The following is a 19,837-nucleotide window of genomic DNA, read 5'->3' as shown; positions in this document are numbered from 1 at the left end:
GACTGTGGTTTAATAGTTAGAGCTTATAGGGATGATGCGTTGGGATAACAAACTTCGACCCTAACGTCAGACACCTGAAAATTTGTTGTTGTTGTTGTTGTTGAACAGCCCTCGATACGAGACGGGAACCGATCTAACGCAATGTGCCTGGGCTTCGCCAGGGAACGCCTCGTATTAAAAACAGAATTGACATTGTTGTGAGTAATTTCAGTCTGTGTGTCACTTAGTGAGCAAATGCAGTTGAAAACGCAACATGTGATCACCGTGGCCACACCATTATTAGTGGTGTGGCCTCTCGCATTATTAGCGGTAGGTCGGTTCATGACAGATTAACAATGACTGTCATATACATTATCATGGTATTGTCACGTGGCTGTAACGGCGCGCAGGCAGGCCGAGACGGAATACACTGCAAACAGTTTACTGGGTGAACGTGTGCCCTCTCAACAAAGATAGAACTCGGTGGCGCGATAGCTACAAGCGCGGTCGACGGTTCACGAGTTGAATGACGGCCGCTTGCGTCTCGTTTCTTGCCTACACCCATGTTTAGTCTGTCTTGCACTGTAAGCACATTTAGGTGGAAGTGGTAGTTGAGAGAGCCGAGGTGCAATCGATGTTCTGCACTATTTGCACTATTTTGGTGTGCTGCAGCAGTACCGTAAGAGATATACACCGCGACCAAAACCACCGATGCTATTCGCCCTACATTCTTGAACTACATTCGCGTGCAGCTGAATTATCTTCGGACGTCATCTGCTTATACGAGCCAGCTGTAGATGATGAGATAAATTCACGCGTAGCAATGCGTTTGAGGTAAATCTATACCATCGGTTTGTGGGACGTCGGGCTGCGGTGGGTTCGCTTCGTTTGCGGCAACTTGCACGTCTTCTTGTTGAGTATCAAATGCTGGTACGTCGACTTCTTCGAGCATATCAGCGATCTCTTCGCGGTCGGTACAGTGCGGAATGCCGAACATTGTTGCCCGAAGGTTCGCCGCAGCCACGATGTAGTCCATGTGCAGCGTCTACGACGGGATGGAAAAGCATGGGCTCAGACATGCGACACGAATCAATCAATCAATCAATCAATCAATCAATCAATCAATCAATCAATAAATCAATCAATCAATCAATCAATCAATGAACTGTTACCTTTTGCACATGGTCGAGCATACAAGAGGTATCATAGCTCAAGGCGGCAAGCGGACCTCCAATATTGGCAGCACTAGACAAAATTTGAACGAAGCATGATTTACGCTACTTAAACGCAGCTATGAACCTAGTTGGAAGGCAATATAACACACGGCATGTGACGAAAAAAAAAATAAAGCTGTAGCTTACTTGACTAATGGTACATTTGAGTGGTCGCTTTCGATTACTCTTTTTGGTACACCTTTACATTCGGTCTGTAGAAATCCGGATCAGGCTTTCAAACCGAACCCGAATCGACAACCGTATCAGAACCTATATCGGAAACCAGAACCCGAACCAAACCTGAATCGAAAAAAAAAAATATTAACGGTCACCGGTTCGGCACGAAACGGTATAAGCATTCAATATCATATATGGGAGCTTATTAGATGAGCGACTCTTTGAAATATTTACTTCTTCAGTCGACACACCCTCCTAGCAGATTGTTACGACTCGCGAGTTGCGTCGTGTGCGAGAATGCGGAGAGACCTAGGCAGAGACGCTTACACTTCTGAACTCGGCCATGCCAATTTTGTCCTACGGCCGGAACTTTGTTTCATGGGCTCCGCAGAATCACCGTTTCTATCGAAGCTCCAAATTCAGCCGTTATAGGTGAGTTTTCTGCTATTACTGTATAGATAAACCGTAAAGCGCCCACGCAAGGACACACCGAAAGCAAGAATGACGGGGTTCTCGAGAAGGGAAAATAAGAAATCCAACGAGTTGAACAGGACGGCTTTTTGTAATAACACCATATGGACGCTAATATGAATGTCGTAACTGTCTCAGCGTGTAGAAACTGCTTGTTTGCTCCTAATGCTCCATTTGCGCTTTTGATAAGCATCGTTTCATAATTTACTATGCAATGACAGAAAATCTGCCAACTTTAAGAATAATGGTATGTGAACATCGTTTTATATTACTTGTGATAACGGCTATTAATTATTCGATAAGTATTCGAAAAGTATTCGACATATTATTCGATCCTATTCGCGTCTCGCAATATTCGATTCGTATTCCATTAGGCCTCAAAAATGACTATTCGTACACCCTTAAAAAAGACTCATGCAAATGGAGCCTCGTCTTAATAATACTGGTTTGCAGGACCGCAGTTGCTGCGCAGCCGATCGAGTTTCTAAGCAAACACACGGAGCGGGTTACTCATGCACAATAGCTACCAGGCCATCGAGTAAGCATGTTTCGTCTCAGGCAGCCTACGAATTCGCTGTTTGGATATGGACAAAGCAATTTGTAATTTGGGCCATCTGAACAAGTTTGGATTCCTTCAAAAAGATGCGCGGTGTTGTAGTATTACCTTTGGCTCATTCAACGAGCACCGCGTTCTACTAAATGCATCTGGGACGTGCCCTTCCTCTTTTTCACCAGTTTTATTGTCAACGTGCACCAGATGTGATCCCGTTGTATAACACCTTGTGTACATCTATCAAAAAACGCAAGCAAGCCCTTTGTTGCCGAGCAGACTTCACAAAACATTTAATTTCATTTTTTTGTCAGGAATTGTGAGCATTCGACATTCGAATCGATATTCGACGGTCTTTTTCTGCTCGAATATTTGTATTCGATTCAATTAGACAAGTTCGCTATTTGAACGCCCGAATATATATATATATATATATATATATATATATATATATATATATATATATATATATATATATATATATATATATATGAGCTGGGGAGATGCCGTGACCAGTTCTAGTCACGCGGTTGCTGCAACTATTGTTGTTGGCATGACGCCATGGAGGAAGGAAAGCGTAGGAGAGGCCCGGCCAGCACGGGCGCGTTGGAGAAAGTGCGGCGGAAGTCACGTGCTGTTTTTCACAAAGGAGCGCTGGGTCTGTCACCCCAAACGTCAACCTTGCCATAGCAACTACACTCCTGAAGCTCTCGCTGCTGCTCTCGGCCTCTGAAAAGTGAGATAAGTATTTTTGGCCCGTGTCCTTCTCACCGCACATTCGCTTCACGAGAAGAGCTGACATCGGAGCACGGTGTGTAAGCTTGTAAGTTGTCTTTACGATCTATGAGTGTGAGTGTCAGCCAGCAACAGGGACACTCAAGTAATTACGGCGCGGGTCTTCGTCGTCTTCTTCAACGTGCCACGGAAAAGCACAGCAGCACGTCTTCTTCACTGAAACTGATACAGAAGTTTCGTAGGCTTTGTTCTGACGCGTGTCGGCAGCACACACTTCCGGCGGCTCGCAGCAATGCAAGGTCAAAGCTCGTGGCTACCTGCTCCGGCGAGCTGATTGAAGGAGCAAAGGTAGATGGCACACCAGCATGGCTACATTTCCGGCTTCAAAAACGTGACGTCAGGGCCTCTCCTATTTTATTTCTTTCCTCCATGTATGACGCCTATTGCGGCCATTAAATGAATGAATGATCAACGCGAGGCTCAGTAGCGTTTAACCTGACTTCATTGCCATGACCAAGGTTCGGTGATGCCGGTGATTTCGTGTTACTTCGTCAGCCTACGCGAAGAACTGAGGGCCTCCGGCTAAACGTCTCCACACATTGCTTTCGGTGCTTACCTTGTTGGGGTCAAACTCAATCGGCCTGGGACAGTGTTTATGGCCAGACCAGAATGGGGCGCCCGAAGCTGTGATCTGCGAGTAGGCAAGTGTGGTGCCAGGCTCTCGTCTGAACAGTTTCGTCACCACTAACCCTAGAAGCCAAAGACTCACGTGATTCTCGGGATAGACGCGGAGAAGCTGTCGTATCTGGTCGCTGTACTGCTCCTGGAAGCGTAGCCTGGCGAAAGCGACGCAGTCTTCGAAATAAATCGCCTGCTCGTCCACCAGAATCTTCGTGATTTCCTTCAGCAGGGCCACCTGTAATTGGAGCGCGTAGGCGGCGAAGCTCCACGTGGACATGTACGGGGAGGGCATTGCGTGTGTACGGCGCACAACGTCTGGTTTTTAAGCACGACGATGTCTTTTAATCGGAAACTTTTATGGCAACTGCGAATATGAAACCATTACCTGCTTTCGAAATTATTACCTTCTGAAAGCGCAGCTACAAACAGAGAAGTGTGACTCGTGGGGGCAATTTTCAGCGACGGCTTAGGCGAAGTACGCCCACAATAGTTTGCGCACGTCTATGTGTTACGCACACAAATATGACGGTCAGAACAACGGGCATGTAGCAAGATCTTCATTTTAATTTTTCTGTTGCGGAGAGTGAATATAAAGAAAGCAGGAAACCAAGATGGGGTACTGCATCTTACCGATGAGCTGGTTCGGCATTTTAACTCATCCATTTGAACTACAGAAACTTTAATGCTCAAGAAAACTGCTAAACGGGTTATTTACAGATGACAGGCCCGTAATATTTCACCATAATAGGCCCCTCATCTGCTACTAGTTACAGAGTGCGGGTAATGATCATGCAGAATCTTCAACCGCTCCTCCTTAATATTTAAATATATACCAATAGCATAGATAGTTTTCTTAATCACGAAAGTGCTCGGATATCGGCTAACTATGCAGCGTGAAACACATCGCATAAACACTGAAGTCCCGAAAGAACCAAGTACCATCCGCGTTTGTTGTAAGTTGCCCACATTAACCGCACATTATTCCACACTAGATGAGCGTAGTCATGTTACGGCATCCATCACTGACATTAATATATTATTTACCTGCACGCCTCTTTGAGGTGGACGCATGCTACAGGGACCCAGTTACGGATACATTCGGATTCAATGGAGACTTCGACAAACTGTCACCAAGTTCGAGCTCGTTTAATACTAAACACCGAGAAAATTATGTCTAAACTTCACATGAACATCTTCAACGCCACTGGACTAATGCTCAGCCGCAAATAATAATACATGAAGGGATGGCAGAATAATAATTAAAAAGAAGCACTACACGACAACACCATGATACAAGGGTCCGTCCGCGACACGCATTATAGGAGCATAAAGTTTTTTTTTTTACCCGCCGTGGTTGCTCAGTGGCTATGGTGTTGGGCTGCTGAGCACGAGGTCGCGGGATCGAATCCCGGCGACGACGGCCGCATTTCGATGGGGGCGAAATGCGAAAACGTCCATGCACTTAGATTTAGGTGCACGTTAAAGAACCCCAGGTGGCCGAAATTTCCGGAGTCCTCCACTACGGCCTCATGATCAGAAAGTGGTTCTGGCACGTAAAACTCCACAATTCAATTTTTTTTTAGCATAAAGTTTCTACTTATTGGACTGCGCGACGTATAAATGAACTTTGGAGAAAGAAAGAGCGAAAAAACTTTATACAGAACAGCACGCGAGCGAATCGAGCGTGGGCTATAGCTCCTGCGCTCTGCAGCGGGTGGTCCCCTGAGTCCAGGAGCTCAGCGTTTGAGGATTTCGAGCTGCTCCGTCTTGTCGGAGCTGGACAGCCCGGCGTGCCATTGCCGTGTGGTGGGGGGTGTTATAGGTGTGAGCTCTGGCGTGCCTACGCGTGTCTATAGCATGACCTTTAGATGCGTTGTTCCTTGAGTGCGGCTGAAGCCTATTCTGAAGCACGCACATACACAAAAATGATGGTTTACCGATAACACGCAATTAAATAAACTATTGTTTGCATTACTATTGTAAACAAAAGAACCTATGAAAAGGCGGCTCATATTATTGCTATGGACTCCGTTAAAACATTCCTGAATTATGCTGCGGCAATCACATATGTACCGTGTGTCGCCATATATGCATAATATTCTTTCTATCTTCTTTATTTTTTTGTAAAATGTACTATACAAGACCAGCAGCGTCACAGAAAACAAATCTGCGCTAGCCGCCCTGAACAAGCAGGCATTCGAGTTTTCTTTCTTTCTTCTTTTTTTTCTTTTGTTTTGGCCTGTTGCTCACTAACTGAAAATTCCGACAACTCGTGCCTTACAGATGTTAATGTAGACCCTTGGGATATACTGGCGCATACCCAGTGATAGTCTCCACTGTTGCTGCGTCGCTGAAGCTATATTCATCATCCGCAGTGGCATGATTGTTTCGTTACACATGCTTGAAGAGAACCCGCTGAGAAACGTAGAGTAAGGCAGAACACTTCATCACTAAAATTTACCTTTTGAGTAAATTGTAGAGTTTCCAGTGTCTTCGGCAGAAAATCAGGATCTCTGCAGTAATTAGCGAACGAAGGTGTCAGGTCCCACATGCTTGTTTTTCAAGGAACAGCTAGAGTGAAGACAAAAAACTTCGAGAGATCGAAGAAAACTGCACCAAAATTCGCGCATTATATCACTAAAACACGAGGATCAAACGACCAAAAAGTGCCAGTTTTGCCAGAAAGGCGAAGCATTGATAGCAATAGCAAAGCGTCGGAAAACTACGCGAAGCAAAGTTCGTAGTTTTTCTCAGCCTTATAAATTGCAGTAAACATTCGCTTACTAAATAAATCAACAAGCATGGTTTCACGCGCCCGTACAGGAAAACATGAACAGATCTCACTCGATGAGCGCGAACACTCATTGTCACAATGCTGGAGCGATGAACTGATTGCAAACAGAGGAGAGCTAACCTTTCTTCCCCTTCTTGCTTACACGCGTGTCAGAAACTGGAGATTACGCAGCCTCCAGGGCACTACAGGCGCGCGCGAAGCTAGCGCACATGCAAACCTGCCGCCCCCCCCCCCCCCCCCCCCCCCCCCCACTCCCCTGCCCTGCGTGTGCTTTATCACGAGACCTCCACCATTAGGCACAAATCAAGCTTCAATTCACCATCCGTCTTGGCTCACCTTCGTAAGCTTTCCCTCGCACACACATCATACGGTGCGCGGAGCGTGATAGGATCGTATCGCACCTGGATATTATGCGGAACCTCTCGGCGAAGGCGACCATGATGGCTAAAATTCGCCTCGAGGGTCAATATAGTTCCTATCGTAAGTAATAAAAAGGACTGTTTTCGAAGGCAGTTCGCCGCGGTATTTAGCACATGACGCAAAGCAGCCTATATGATTACTTTGAATGTAATTGCGTAAAATTACGATCAGATGCAGGGAAAAATTGCTGTTAGTTAAGCAATTGTGTATCAGCGTACTACTGGCGGCTCCTACTGCCTTTCTCGCCGGCTTAGTCCAGTGAGTTAGCTAAATAGCCGAGAATGGAGTATTCCCGAGGCCTGTTTATAAAGAGTGAGAAACGCTCTATATTGAAAACAAGTTTCCACGACAACGCTGCCAGTATCATCGTGAGCAAGCGTTTCAGAAGATTTTCTAGCGTAAACAAAGGCTTATTTCATAGTTAAAGTATATCAATAATTATGAAAGCCAGCACCTTGCTAAAAAAAGAGACGGGAGAAGGTACCTTAATGAGACTCTTGGACACTCTCATGAAAGGGGAAAATATCACTGTTTAATATTTATCCCTATAATATTTTAACAGGCGCAACAGCTCGCGCGAGCTGTTGATTCTTGGTAACAGGGAAAGCACGGCCCATACGTAGAAGAGATAGGGAATGGAATAACCACTGCATTTCTTTCTCGGTGCCTCATCGCCGTAATGAATGTCTGCTTTTCTCCGAAACCCTTAAACAGTCTCTCAGTTGTCAGTCCATCACAGGCGAGAAGACGCTCCTACCAGGAGCAAAGTGTTGTGCATGCGTTCTGTGCTAGTGCAGGTATATTTACTCTGAGTTCTATTTCGCGAGGGTAAGAGTCGGGCTCGGATCGCAGGCACCGCGGCGCTGTACTCACGTTAAATACTGGACAGCATTCGTGGCACTCTGCTTGAACAGGCCTTCGAATTCTCCGCGTGCCCACTGTAAAGAATAATGGAGAGTATTAGCGTGTCCGGTATTCCGGAAAACACAAGCACACTGGGCGTTTTGCCGGACGAGTGGAGGTGCAAATGTGAATGGCCTACACGGAGCAGCCACGTGGTGGCGCAGAGCTCAACGAGACAAGCACAGCCAATATTGCAGTAACCAAGTGTTTTTTGCTTTGCTGCTGGTTTATATTCTTGTCAGGAACACGAATACGTCGCTGCCGAAAAATGCAACAAATTCCGAGGATGGTCATAGTCATCATCATCATCAGCATATTTTATGTCCACTACAGGACGAAGGCCTCTCCCTGCGATCTCCAATTACCGCTGTCCTGCGCCAAGCGATTCCAACTAGCGCCCGCGAATTTCCTAATTTCATTGCCCCACTTAGTATTCTGCCGTCCTCGACTGCGCTTCCCTACTCTTGACACTCATTCCGTAACACTAATGGTCCACCGATTATCTAACCTACTCATTACATGACCTGCCGAGCTCAATTTTTTTCTTTTAATATGTCAAACCAAGGATGGTGCCGTTTTCCGTATATCCGCTGAGAAACTTGTGGTAACAATTTCACTTGTTCCACTTACTTTTTGTCAATAACCACCGTTTTATGCATTGAAACACAGGAAAACTGCAATGCGAATGTAACTCTTCCTACAGTTTGGGAATATCTCGAAACTAGTGTCATCCTGAGAATCCGTTACAAGTGCAAAGGGCATTCAAACCGACCGGCTACAATTCGTAAATTGCAATATTTGCCATAATGTATTTACTTAGAAACCCAATTACCGAAATATTGTTCTTTATTCGATTACGCTTTTCGATTTCTCGTGCATGTAAGTTTCGCCTCTTCGAGTTATCCGGCTCATGGGTCATAACTATCTGTCGGTCACTGTAAATATTTTTAAAAAGTTACGTACGATCTAAAAATTGCGAACACTCGGTATATTTTAATTTTACTCTTCATCGAAGCGACTTGTAATAATATTTATCGTTAAAAAATCCTGCCGTAATTCGCATCCAGCAAAAAAGAAAAAAAAAATGTCGGTTTCACCCGAAAGGCGAAGCATCAGTTGCGATAGAACATTAGCGGACATGTATACGAAGTAAGAATAGTAGCTTTATAGGCCGTATAAACTTGTAAACATAGGCATACAAACTAAATTCACAAGCATGGTGTCACGCGCGCACAAGCAATCATGAACACATCTCACTCGATGAACGCGGAAACTCGCTTTCAAAACGCTGCAGTGAGGAAGCGCGGCGGCAGCAGCAGCAAGCGAATTGACCTTGGTGCTGCCTCTCGCGTCAACGCGAACTAAGCCGCGAAAACACAGCGCAAGGCGTACTCTGTCCCCGTTACAGATGGCTTTCACGATACAGCAGCCCGGGTGGGCGTGCGCGGCTGTCCAGGCCGCCCGGAATAGAACGCCTCCGCCTTCCTACTCTCCCCCCCAGAAGCTTGCGCGCGACGGAAGACGGCGCGCTTCCTCCCCGCTTTCCTTCGTTGCGTGCGCGAGATTGAGCCGCGATCGCCGGCTCACCCTCGCACGCTTTCACTCGCACATACAACATACGACGCGCGGCGACGATTTTATCGCCCTTGGACTTTGTACGGAAGCTCACGGCGGCGGCAGAAATGCGCTGGAGTATCCGTGTAATTGCTATCGCAATAAAATCTACAGCGCATGTAGCAGCGAAATGACGGTACGCGTAGAGGAATGGATACGAGACAAATGCAAACAAACAGACAGACCTGCAGGATGTGCTCGATGTTGTTGGGAAAGTGCCTGATAGTGTAGGTGGGCGTCGGCTTCTCGAGCGAGTCCTGGGAGGACGAGTAGGACTCGGTCACGTGTGGCACCACCACCTGCACACTTCCTTTGGTACCCATGGTGCCGGACTCGAGCAGCGGCTTCCCGTAGAGCACGCAGCGCCCGTCCACGTAGCGACCTGCACGTTACACGGTCCCCAGACGAGAGCATTGGCGCGGGATACCTGATACTTATCGGAGTCAAAACAGCACGAAAGACCGGGACAAAGCAAGAACACAAGCAACGCTTTGTCGTTTCTTTTTTTGCACTGTCCCGTTGTTTCACTATGTTTCTCAGACAAGCTCCCACAATCAAGTTATCAACAACACGGTGTTGCTTAACGTTGCATCGATACCTACCGAAAAGTGCAGCAGGCTTCCGATTTGGGCCAACTCCGGCGCAAGGTTTTTTAAAGTTGCACTGCAATTTATTTGTGCTCTATGAGACTAGAGCCGTAGAGTCACTCTGTAACCTTACGGAATATAGGTAAGGCCATGGAACCTAATTTCTATCCTGTCCTAATGTTAACGTACGCGGTGACATCTGCGGTTCAAAAAAAATTTTCCACATCCGCTGCCATGGCCGCGAGTGACGCTGGGTAATATTCCAAAGGCTAGATCTAGTGCACATACACAAATACTCAAAAAAGTGTAAGGGAGTACGAGCGCTTTGGTAGCCTAATTGGCAGAACACCACACGCGAAAATGCGAAAGTTGTGGGTTTGATCCTCTGCTATGTTTCCATAGTTGTGGGTTTGATCCTCTGCTATAAGTTTCCCCTTTTCTTGACTCCATTTCAATGAAAAAGTACGCTTAACTTCACCTATGCTGACCCTGCCTCCATTGTAAGCTAGTGTTTAAGTAGTTGCAACTCACACATACTAAGGAATTTTCGGACATTACCCCTGCGGTCATCTGTTGAACTTCACCGCAGGGCACCAGCGTAACTCAATTGGCAGCATTCTTTAAAGTGCTACTTCGAAAGGCCGCGCGAATTTCGACAGATTTCAGTTAGCAACGTGAACAGTGTAGTGCGTCCGTTAATAACATGCGTATTTATGGCACTTATTCTTAACTTTCCTGCTGCCTTATAGCAGTGTTTTAGTAGCACTGACCAAAACACTGCTACAACGCAGCAAAGACGTTACGACTACGTGCCGTACATACGCCTGTTAACAAAAGAGCGTGACCAATACACTCTTAGCACGGTAACGTTTATTAAAGGGGTATATTCTCACAGATTTGTGCACCTTTAGCTTATAAGTTACACAGCAACCTTTACAAGTTTAACTTCTATTAAAGGTAAGAAAGCGTGCACCTCAACTAGAGGTTACAACACTTTAACCTCTAGTATAGGCATACAATATTGAGTCCCTTTGCCTAAATATAAAGGTTACTTTTACAATATACCGGTTGAACGATTAAAATGTTCACACAATGCGGCTTGCAGGAGGTCCCAGATGGACACCGCGCTGCGCATGCTCCGTATATAGAGTCGGTGTCGCCTAGCAACGGGGACGCGGCTCTTCCTTCTTTCGGGCTTCTTTCTGCGGTATGTTTCATAAAAGCCCGTAGCTCTGCGCATGCTCCGCCCAGGCAGTTGTCGCCTAGCAACAAAGGTGCGGCTCTTCCTTCTTTCGCGCTTCTTTCTGCTTGCGCCTCTTCTTTCTTGCGCGCTTCTTTCCGCGGCCGGATTAAGCAGACTACAACCGTGCGCGGAGAAATGTGAGCCTTCGCGGAGGAAGCCCCTCGGCCAGTCCTTTCCGGACGCTGCCTTTACATGCGCTTGCGCTTCGAAATAGTTCACGTGTCCACCTCGTGCGGTTTTCGGGACAAAGTGTGTCCCTGTGTCTCTGTCAACCTAAGTAAAAAAAAAAAAAAGAAACATTGCGTTTTGCAGGCAACCTAGACCTTACGCATACCGCAACATCTCTTGTTTGACCTAAACAATACGAAGACAAAATGCAGCCTACTACCCCAAAAAGTACATCAAAGGTGAGCGCGGGAGCCAGAGAAATTTCTTTACTTTCGAATAGTATATTGTAAGTGACAGACTCATATTCTTTTGGGCTACAGTTCTGTAGCTGCTAATCAATAAATGAGGCAAATTTTCGCTTTGCCAACGACAAGCGTTTAGACCTTTGGCTCGCGCTGTTGCGGTTTTTATCCTCCTGCACATACGTTTGTGTTTACTCGGTGGATTGTTCCTAAGGTATCATTTAGCATGCGAAAATGAAAAAAAAAAATGAATTTCAGCTGACTGATTTTCCTTTTTAATTTCTGCATGCTGAATGATACCCTTGGTACAATCCACAGTAAACGTAAATGCATGCGCAGGAGAAAAACAGCAACAGCACGGGTAAAGGGCCTGAACACTTGCCGTTGTTCATAAGCAAAGCAAAAATTTGCTTCATTTATTGCTAAACAGCTACACAATTGTACCCAAAAACAGTATGCGTCTGTCACTTGCTATGCCATTCGTAAGTGGAGATCTGTACTCCCGCGCTCTTCCTTGTTGTGCTTTGTGATAGCTAGAGAATTTTTTGACTAGATATTATTGCAGTCGAAGAGATGTTACGGCTTGCGTAAATTGCCAGCAAAACGCAGTTTTTTCTTTTTTTTTTCGCTTAGGCTGAGAGAGACACAGGGACACCCTTTCCTGTGGAAACCACACGAGGTGTACAGGTGAACTATTTCGAAGCGCAACCGCGTGTAAAGACAGTGTCCAAAAAAGACTGGCCGAGTGGCGTCCTCCGCGAGGGCTCACGTTTCTCCGGGCATGGTTGTCGGCTGCTTAATCCGACCGCGAAAAGAAGCGCGCAAAAAGAAGAGGCGCAAGCAGAGAGAACCGCAAAAGAAGGAAATGACGCACCTCTGTTGTTTGGCGGCAGCCGGCTCGGTGTACCATGCGGAGATTTGGCCTTTCTGGAACAAAACCCTAAGGTGGCGCCTCCCCGTTGCTAGGCCGCACCGGGTTTGTCGGATGATGTAAAGAATGGGGCCCACATGAAATTCTCTGAAAAAAAAAAAAAAGGAACGCTCAACTGAATGTGGTATCAAAAGCTTACTTTCATTTAAATCGCTTAAATCGTTGTATTTCAGCCAACAAAGGGCTACTATGATACTAGTATACTAGTATCCCTTGGGATTTCTGACGAAATGAAACTCCCCGTGCGGCACCTTTGAGCAAATATGTAACGGTAATGTTCCCAAAAATGCAGATCAAAACACAATTTGAACGCCTGAGGAGGAGGCACCGTTAGCTTGTATAAATAATTTGAGTATAAATTGACAGTTCCACAGGCAGTATAAGGTTAACTTCAGAATGCAACATCTTTATTTGAAAATACAACATAGAATACACCACAAGTACAGCAAGCCTTGTTGGCACATGACTAGATCTGAAAATTCAAGAGAATACTATCACTTGCATCATATCACAGGAATTTTTAAAAGCATATCACCGTGTTTCAGCCATGCATGTCGTCAATAAATTCGTGTTAACTGTCCATGTAAAAACTTGTACTGCTGTCAGAAAGCAAGAAAACATGGCAAAGATTAGTATATGGGATTGCAGGAACAAGAACTGGACACTGGTGTTCAGATTCACATTGGACACTACATAAAAAAAGCTTTACACATCCTGTGCAGCATTAGAGCAGGTCAATAGAGACGTTGCCAATGCAATGTAGCCAATGCAAAAAATATACAAAGTATTGGCTATAGGTGAACCTAATAAGAAGACTAGACCACAAGGCCATGCATGCATGCAGCCCATCTATACCTGAGCAACGTTTCCTTAGTGTTAGCATTGACCACCACTGGCATCAAAAGACCACTTGTTGCTCTTACAAACATCAGACAAAGCTTAACCAGGAGATGTGCAAAGTGCTGGCTTGTAGGGCCAAATGACAAAAGGTTGGAAGTGGTGATGCTTACAGCATAGTGAACTCTCAGTTCAGATCCTTGTGACAATACAAACATGAACATTTTTTTTATTAAAATTACTACAAGACACATTTTACTGTCTAGCTAACAATGTCAAGGATGGGATTCAAACTTCTTGAATGCACTACCTATTTAAAATCAATATTGAAAAAGGTCATTTGGACACTACTATGCATAGTACTGCACAATTACTCTATCATCTAGAGGCTAGCAGTTAGAATAACTCAGTGACAAAGTAAGGCCGCCATAATTCACATTGCACGAATTTAAGAATTTTGAGCAGCTAAATAAAATACTTGTGCACAATACTAAGTGCCACTTGCATGAATGGTTGTATTACCTCAGTAATTTTGAACAGTTATAAAAAGGCATGCAAATGTAATGCACAAAATGATGCATCTGTTCACCACCTCCTGGCAACAAGTGAACATTAATGCAAGGTGAAAATTGTTAACTAGACTTTGAGTCAAATCACATTCTTTTTCTTCAGAAGAGCAAAGAAACACTTCAATCTGTCATTTATGAGCCCTCTAGGCACAACATTGCTGGGAAGCACAAGTTTCTGCATCAGCGCCAGGAATGGTGCAAATGCATATGGATAATCGAGGTTCTTGATGTAGTAGGTTAATATACAATAAATTACAGCTAGCGCCAGGCTGCCGTTCGAGACCCAAATTATTTCTTGCCTGCTGCCAGCATAAACACACGTGTGCTCGCTGCATGTGTAGACGTGGGGAGCTGCAATCTGGATATCACCACTGGGCAGTGGAGCCTACAAAGACAGTTAGAGCCTATAAACATTCGCCTATCAAACATTAAATATGCACAGTATAATGTGAACTGATGAAGTAAAATTTACCAATAACGTGCAGTACTGCAGAGCACAACACAACCCCAAAGAGCCCAACCATTCTACATCAAGCAAAATTAGAACTGGCTCACCTTTAGCTCTCATTATAGTAAGCATGCAGGAAAAAGCAATGAAATGTTATTTTACTGAAAGTAATCAGTATAATACTAATTTTCGTTTGTTTGCTGAACTATATACAACTGAAATCTCACTAAAGGATACTACCGTTTAGCGCGTAATTATGCCCTGTTCCCACAAGATACGCATTAACGAGATTTCACCATGTAAATTGGTGCAGCATCGCACACTTCATGAGCTGGCTGTGTGCACGTTCTGTCCGGCAGGATGTCTCTTACGGTTTTTGCTTACCTCACCTTTATTATCTTTCAAATGCAGTAGATCACATTTAAATTAAATTGTGAAATGTAATTTTGACAATTTCATCTAATTTCATTAATTTGTTCCTTCTCTACATTCTGTGCCTTCATGTGTTAATTATCGTGCAGTCTAGTTAAACGGAAGGAGTGAATAAAAAATAGCACCAATATACTACCATTCCTCAATTTAAGCGCATATAAAGTATGAGCAATGCCTCCATCCTTAGTATTATTTCAGGGGAAGAAAATCTAAGCCGACAACATTAAATCGTGTAGTGATGCTCCGCTCGACTCGCACCACTGACCAATACAAATGATAATGCTACAATATAAGTACTGAACAGGAACACAGATGTGAGTACAAGTAATCACAAGGTGAATGCAGAGAGCTTTCTGGACGATATGTGAAAAGTTTACAAGTGAACGTAATATTTAGCATCGTTACATTTGAGATGTTTTCCTTATGAACTAGTAAATTATCTTTCACATCACATACCTTGGCCGCATTCCGTATCGCGGATCTGTTTGTCCATGGCAACCACTGGGCTGTCAAGTGGGGGCTCTTCGACATGGGGCCACGGTGCGGAGTCTGAAACAAACAAGTGATAACAAAGCACCCAATGAAACCAATTCTTTCCTGTATGCGCTATGCATTTACCTTTAGAGCAGCCAGGCTGTTATTCTTGCACAGGCATGCAGGCCGATTCATTTTCTATGGAGGCACCTACTGGGACAGTCTTCCCTAAAGCAAAAAAAGAAAAAGAATATATATAGATCCCACGCACTGTGGGAATGGATGTAAGCAAAGCTTTCTGTGCTGTTTGCGTTCAGTGGCAATATTTGGCGGTGATGTTGATGGCCTACGACAGTCGTGATACGATGTTAAATGTTACCTTACGTGCACCACTCGTGTTTGCCTACGTAGTACACCAAACAGCGAGGCGTGTTTGCTCGAGGCATTGTTGTGCGCCATTGTTCGTATGCTGCAAGGAATTTAGCACTGCCATTCTTCAGACGGGCGCATGGCATCGTGGCTGAAATGTTTATTTGCTCGACAGCCGCTTGCGTGTTGTCGTCTTGACGCTGCGGTACTGAGTGCAGCTTTGCGTCTGCACGCCTGCATCAGTTGTCATCATGAACAAACTTGCAGGGTGTTTATTTTTCAGAAATAGCAGAAACAGGCCGTTTCATTCTTAAGCTAACATTTTTTACAGTTTCTCCTCAACTGTTGCCATGTCTAGTAGCGACGTCTCTTTTATTTAAGCGACCCCAAATGAAGCATGCTTTCTGGTGGCGTCTTTCCCTTCTTCCGCGATCATACTATGTATGCAAGGCGCCACGAGCGAATATCAGCTATTATTCATCCGTTTGGTCCGGGCGTTGGCATTACGCATTCTCTGTATTATCTTTCCATTGACTATCTCCCCTCTGGAAATTTGCACGTGAGTACAAAAGCGCTGCAGCTTCTACAATGCTTATACCGCAGGCTAACGCGTAATTACAGCGCTCCAGAGGCAATTGTGTCGATGACCGAGGAGTTCCAGAGGACATTGTGACGACTAAAGAGCTTCAGAGGGCATTGTGGCGACGCCCGCGCCGCTCTTGCTGGAAAGGGCTCACAGACGCCACTCCCGCGTCCCTACTATGTACACGTACAATGTAATTTCTCGTACATTGCGTACATTATATACATTACGTACTCAACCACTCCCCGACGCCGCGTGCAGGTCAGCGACAGCAGCAGCAGTGGAAAAGCCGAGGGAAGTGGCAAAGAAAGCTTCGCTTTAAAATATTTGATACACTAGGCAATAAAAAAAGCTTTGGCTAACATTCCACTTTATACTAACCATATTGTACTGAGGAGAGACTAGATGTGCAAGCTTCCACGGTTTCATCTGACACTGAGGCCTCGGACACGGTGCCTGGCACATTGCATTGCGCCTTTGCCTCGGCTGCACTTTTCATTTCTGAAATTATAGACGCAACGAAAGAACATCATTAGTGTTCACAAAGTAATGCAGAGCGCATTGCAGAGCTCTAGGCGAAAAAAAAAAGAAACGCGTACGTAAGCAAAATTCGTGCGACAGCTATACAACATGTATTCTCCGGAACAACGCTGCATATAATTATACATCATTGTGCGAAATTTCAATGCAAGTTGTAAGATAAGGGGTGACGTTGCGGTAAAAAGAGAATTGTGTATTCTTCGCAGTTAGTCAATGCTAACCACCGATTCCCATGTTAAATTATTGGCCCGTTTGACTAAAAGAAAATAGAAAAAACACGCATTTTCACCCAAAACGCGAAGCACTAATAGCGATAGCAAAGCATTAGACCACTACTCAAACTAAGGTACGTAGTTTTACCTGCCGTAACAGTAATAATTAGCTTACTAATAACCACGGTGTCACGCGAGCACAGGCATAAATGAACATATCTCATTTGACGACCGCGAACAATCGCTATCAAGTTGGCTTGAAGAACGCAGAGGGGAGCGAACGTTTGTTTTGTTGCTCCCTTCAACGTGTCTCCGAACTTTTGAGATTACGCGACCTCCAGCACTACGCGCACCGAAAGAAAGCGGAAATGCAACCACGAGCCGCCTCTTGCCCGACTTCTGCACACACCGGAGATTACCTCCAGGCCAGGGCGCGGGCAGTCACGCACCACCACAGCATGGCTAACGGAGGGTGCGCGAGGCGAGTTGTACAATACTGAACGATTTCTGTCAACTACATCAGCCCAAAGCACGGTTCCAGTACAAGAAACGTATTGTTGAGGTCATTTAGTTGCCCTGACACAACTCATCCCGCCGACTATCTCAATATTTTAGAAAGGTCTAATCTAATATTTGCACAAAATGACAACATGACAACATCGAATTTAGCTTAATGTAAATCGAAGAGCTTAAAGAAGCAAATATATCACAATAACTTTTTTCAGAAACACTTACGCGCAGCGAGAGCATGCACTATGTCAAATGTTGAATTGCGAACTATAAAGAATTCACGTACTATCCACCTAAAAATAATTAAAAGCAAAAGTTCTGCTTACCGAGATCACATAATTTTCCGTGTGCATTTGGGACGTGGTCACAATAGTCACACCTCACCAGGTTGTCACTTTCCGACAGGCGCAGAATAGTGTATCGCTTGCACTCACAACCCGGCTCGTTGCAGCGACCGCGCAACACACCGAAAAGGTCTCTGCTGCACAAAGGCATGAGGGTGCAGCGGATGGCGCAAGTTCCCAGTAGAAGTGGTAATAACTACTGCAGGCTACAAGTGGTGGCGGCACACAATGGTGATCGGATGGTATCCAAACAAGTCAAATATAATGGCCGTCTCAGAACGACAACTACAACAACGACAGGACGACAGCGCGCTAACCACTCCCGCCGGCTCCGAGCCTCCCGCTCCCGCTTAAAATCTTCCCAGCGTGCAACTCGAGCTATCTCGATTGGACCGAGGAGGAGAGATGATAGCACCGTGGATGGCCGCACTCCAGTGTGGCTGATGCCTGCTCGCTTCCGCCATGTTAGAAAGAGGCACTTAGAGGCACAATCAAAAATGAAAAAAAGAATGAAAACAAGCAATGAATTACAGAAATAAATGTCAGAGGTGCCAGTGATGTTATTGGTGTGATGGTGGAAGCATTTCGTGTTTGGACAGCGATAAAGATTTCATTTCTCAGTTGGCGGCTTCACACATTTAACGCTCTTTTCATCTGTCTATGTCTCCTAAAAAGACAACGGAGCGGACGGCGCTCGCTTTTATGTGAGTGTAGCGGCATCCTGTTGATTTCACTGAACGTTTGGCGCGTTTCGTGTCTGCTGTAACTAAATTTGCTGTCGTTGTAGTGTCAATCTTCGGCACAGCTTAATATGCCCAAAGAACGCTGGCAGTGGAATCAGTTGCTACAAGTTTTATTAGAAAACATCCTAAGTGCAATGCAGAATGGTTCGCCGACATGTAGGTTGTTGTCCATTTCAAAGCAGTTACGCCGGTCGCCTAGCGCGTACCGCATACCCAGCTCCCTCGCCGCGCGTTTATACTTATGTACGCACGCTGCCTAGCTGGTACCGCGTGTCGGCATGGTTTTCTTAGGCACGCGCTTCTTGCACACTAACTATTAACCTCATCTTAAGCGCTTATGGTTGAGGCATGGAAAATTTTTGGTTGACAGCATCAAGGCAGTGCAGGGAATGAAACGAACCCGGTTAAAGGCAGAAAATGTATGCAGACAACTGAAAGCTTCTGTACAGGGACATTTTAGAAGACAAGTTGAATTATATTGATATGTGATAGAACCATCCAATGTTTTCAACAACCTTTTACTGAAAGACCCAACGCGTTCGTGTGCTTTTCTTCTACTGTTCTTTCTCGCCTCGTACATGAAATTTGTTAAAAATGTTCATTTTTCTAAAGAAACTCGCCCGCTTTTGTTTCTCGTGTTGAAATACCGATGTTCCATGCCTGTCTCATGGTGGCTAGAATGCGTGCGAGAGCAGGGGGCTTCCGTCACGTTCGACCGCTGGGTTTCGGCAGGCAGTGCACGCCACATCATTCGATGACACAGTCTTCGTTGCTGATATTTCAAATATGGCTGTGCGCCATGTATGGAGGGTCGTCAAAAAACAGCGCGCAGATGAACTTGCAAGTGCAATCGTGCTAGATTTAGATTTTGGTTTTAAATCGTGAAAAATGTAACTGCTTGGCTGACAGAAATTAAGACCGAATACAGCCCGAACTGCCGAAGTCCTACGTTTGTAATAACTAGATCATAAATTCAGAATACAAACACATTAGGATACATTTATCAGCAAACGTCCAATCCATGATGTAGGTCTCCTCACTGATGCGCTGCAGTGTTCTTTAGAGGT

At 45.2% G+C, this 19,837-nt stretch overlaps 1 protein-coding gene across 1 annotated transcript in view; it reads right to left on the bottom strand.

The window, feature by feature from the left end:
* LOC126537472 (ubiquitin-like modifier-activating enzyme 1) overlaps positions 1–19,837 on the bottom strand; it is a 46,447-nt gene that overhangs the window by 9,628 nt on the left and 16,982 nt on the right. Inside the window, exons 15-19 of the mRNA XM_055074288.1 lie at positions 9,724–9,920; positions 7,895–7,959; positions 6,269–6,320; positions 3,743–4,042; positions 826–1,024 (exon numbers count right to left, since the gene is read on the bottom strand). Of these exons, the coding sequence (XP_054930263.1) occupies positions 826–1,024; positions 3,743–4,042; positions 6,269–6,320; positions 7,895–7,959; positions 9,724–9,920 (813 nt within the window). The remainder of the gene's footprint in view (positions 1–825; positions 1,025–3,742; positions 4,043–6,268; positions 6,321–7,894; positions 7,960–9,723; positions 9,921–19,837) is intronic.

The sequence above is a fragment of the Dermacentor andersoni genome, chromosome 4 (assembly GCF_023375885.2).
Source record: "Dermacentor andersoni chromosome 4, qqDerAnde1_hic_scaffold, whole genome shotgun sequence".
Taxonomy (NCBI): Eukaryota; Metazoa; Arthropoda; class Arachnida; order Ixodida; family Ixodidae; genus Dermacentor; species Dermacentor andersoni.
The sequence above is the reverse complement of the archived record's forward strand: the minus strand, read 5'-3'. Positions and strand labels throughout refer to the sequence as shown.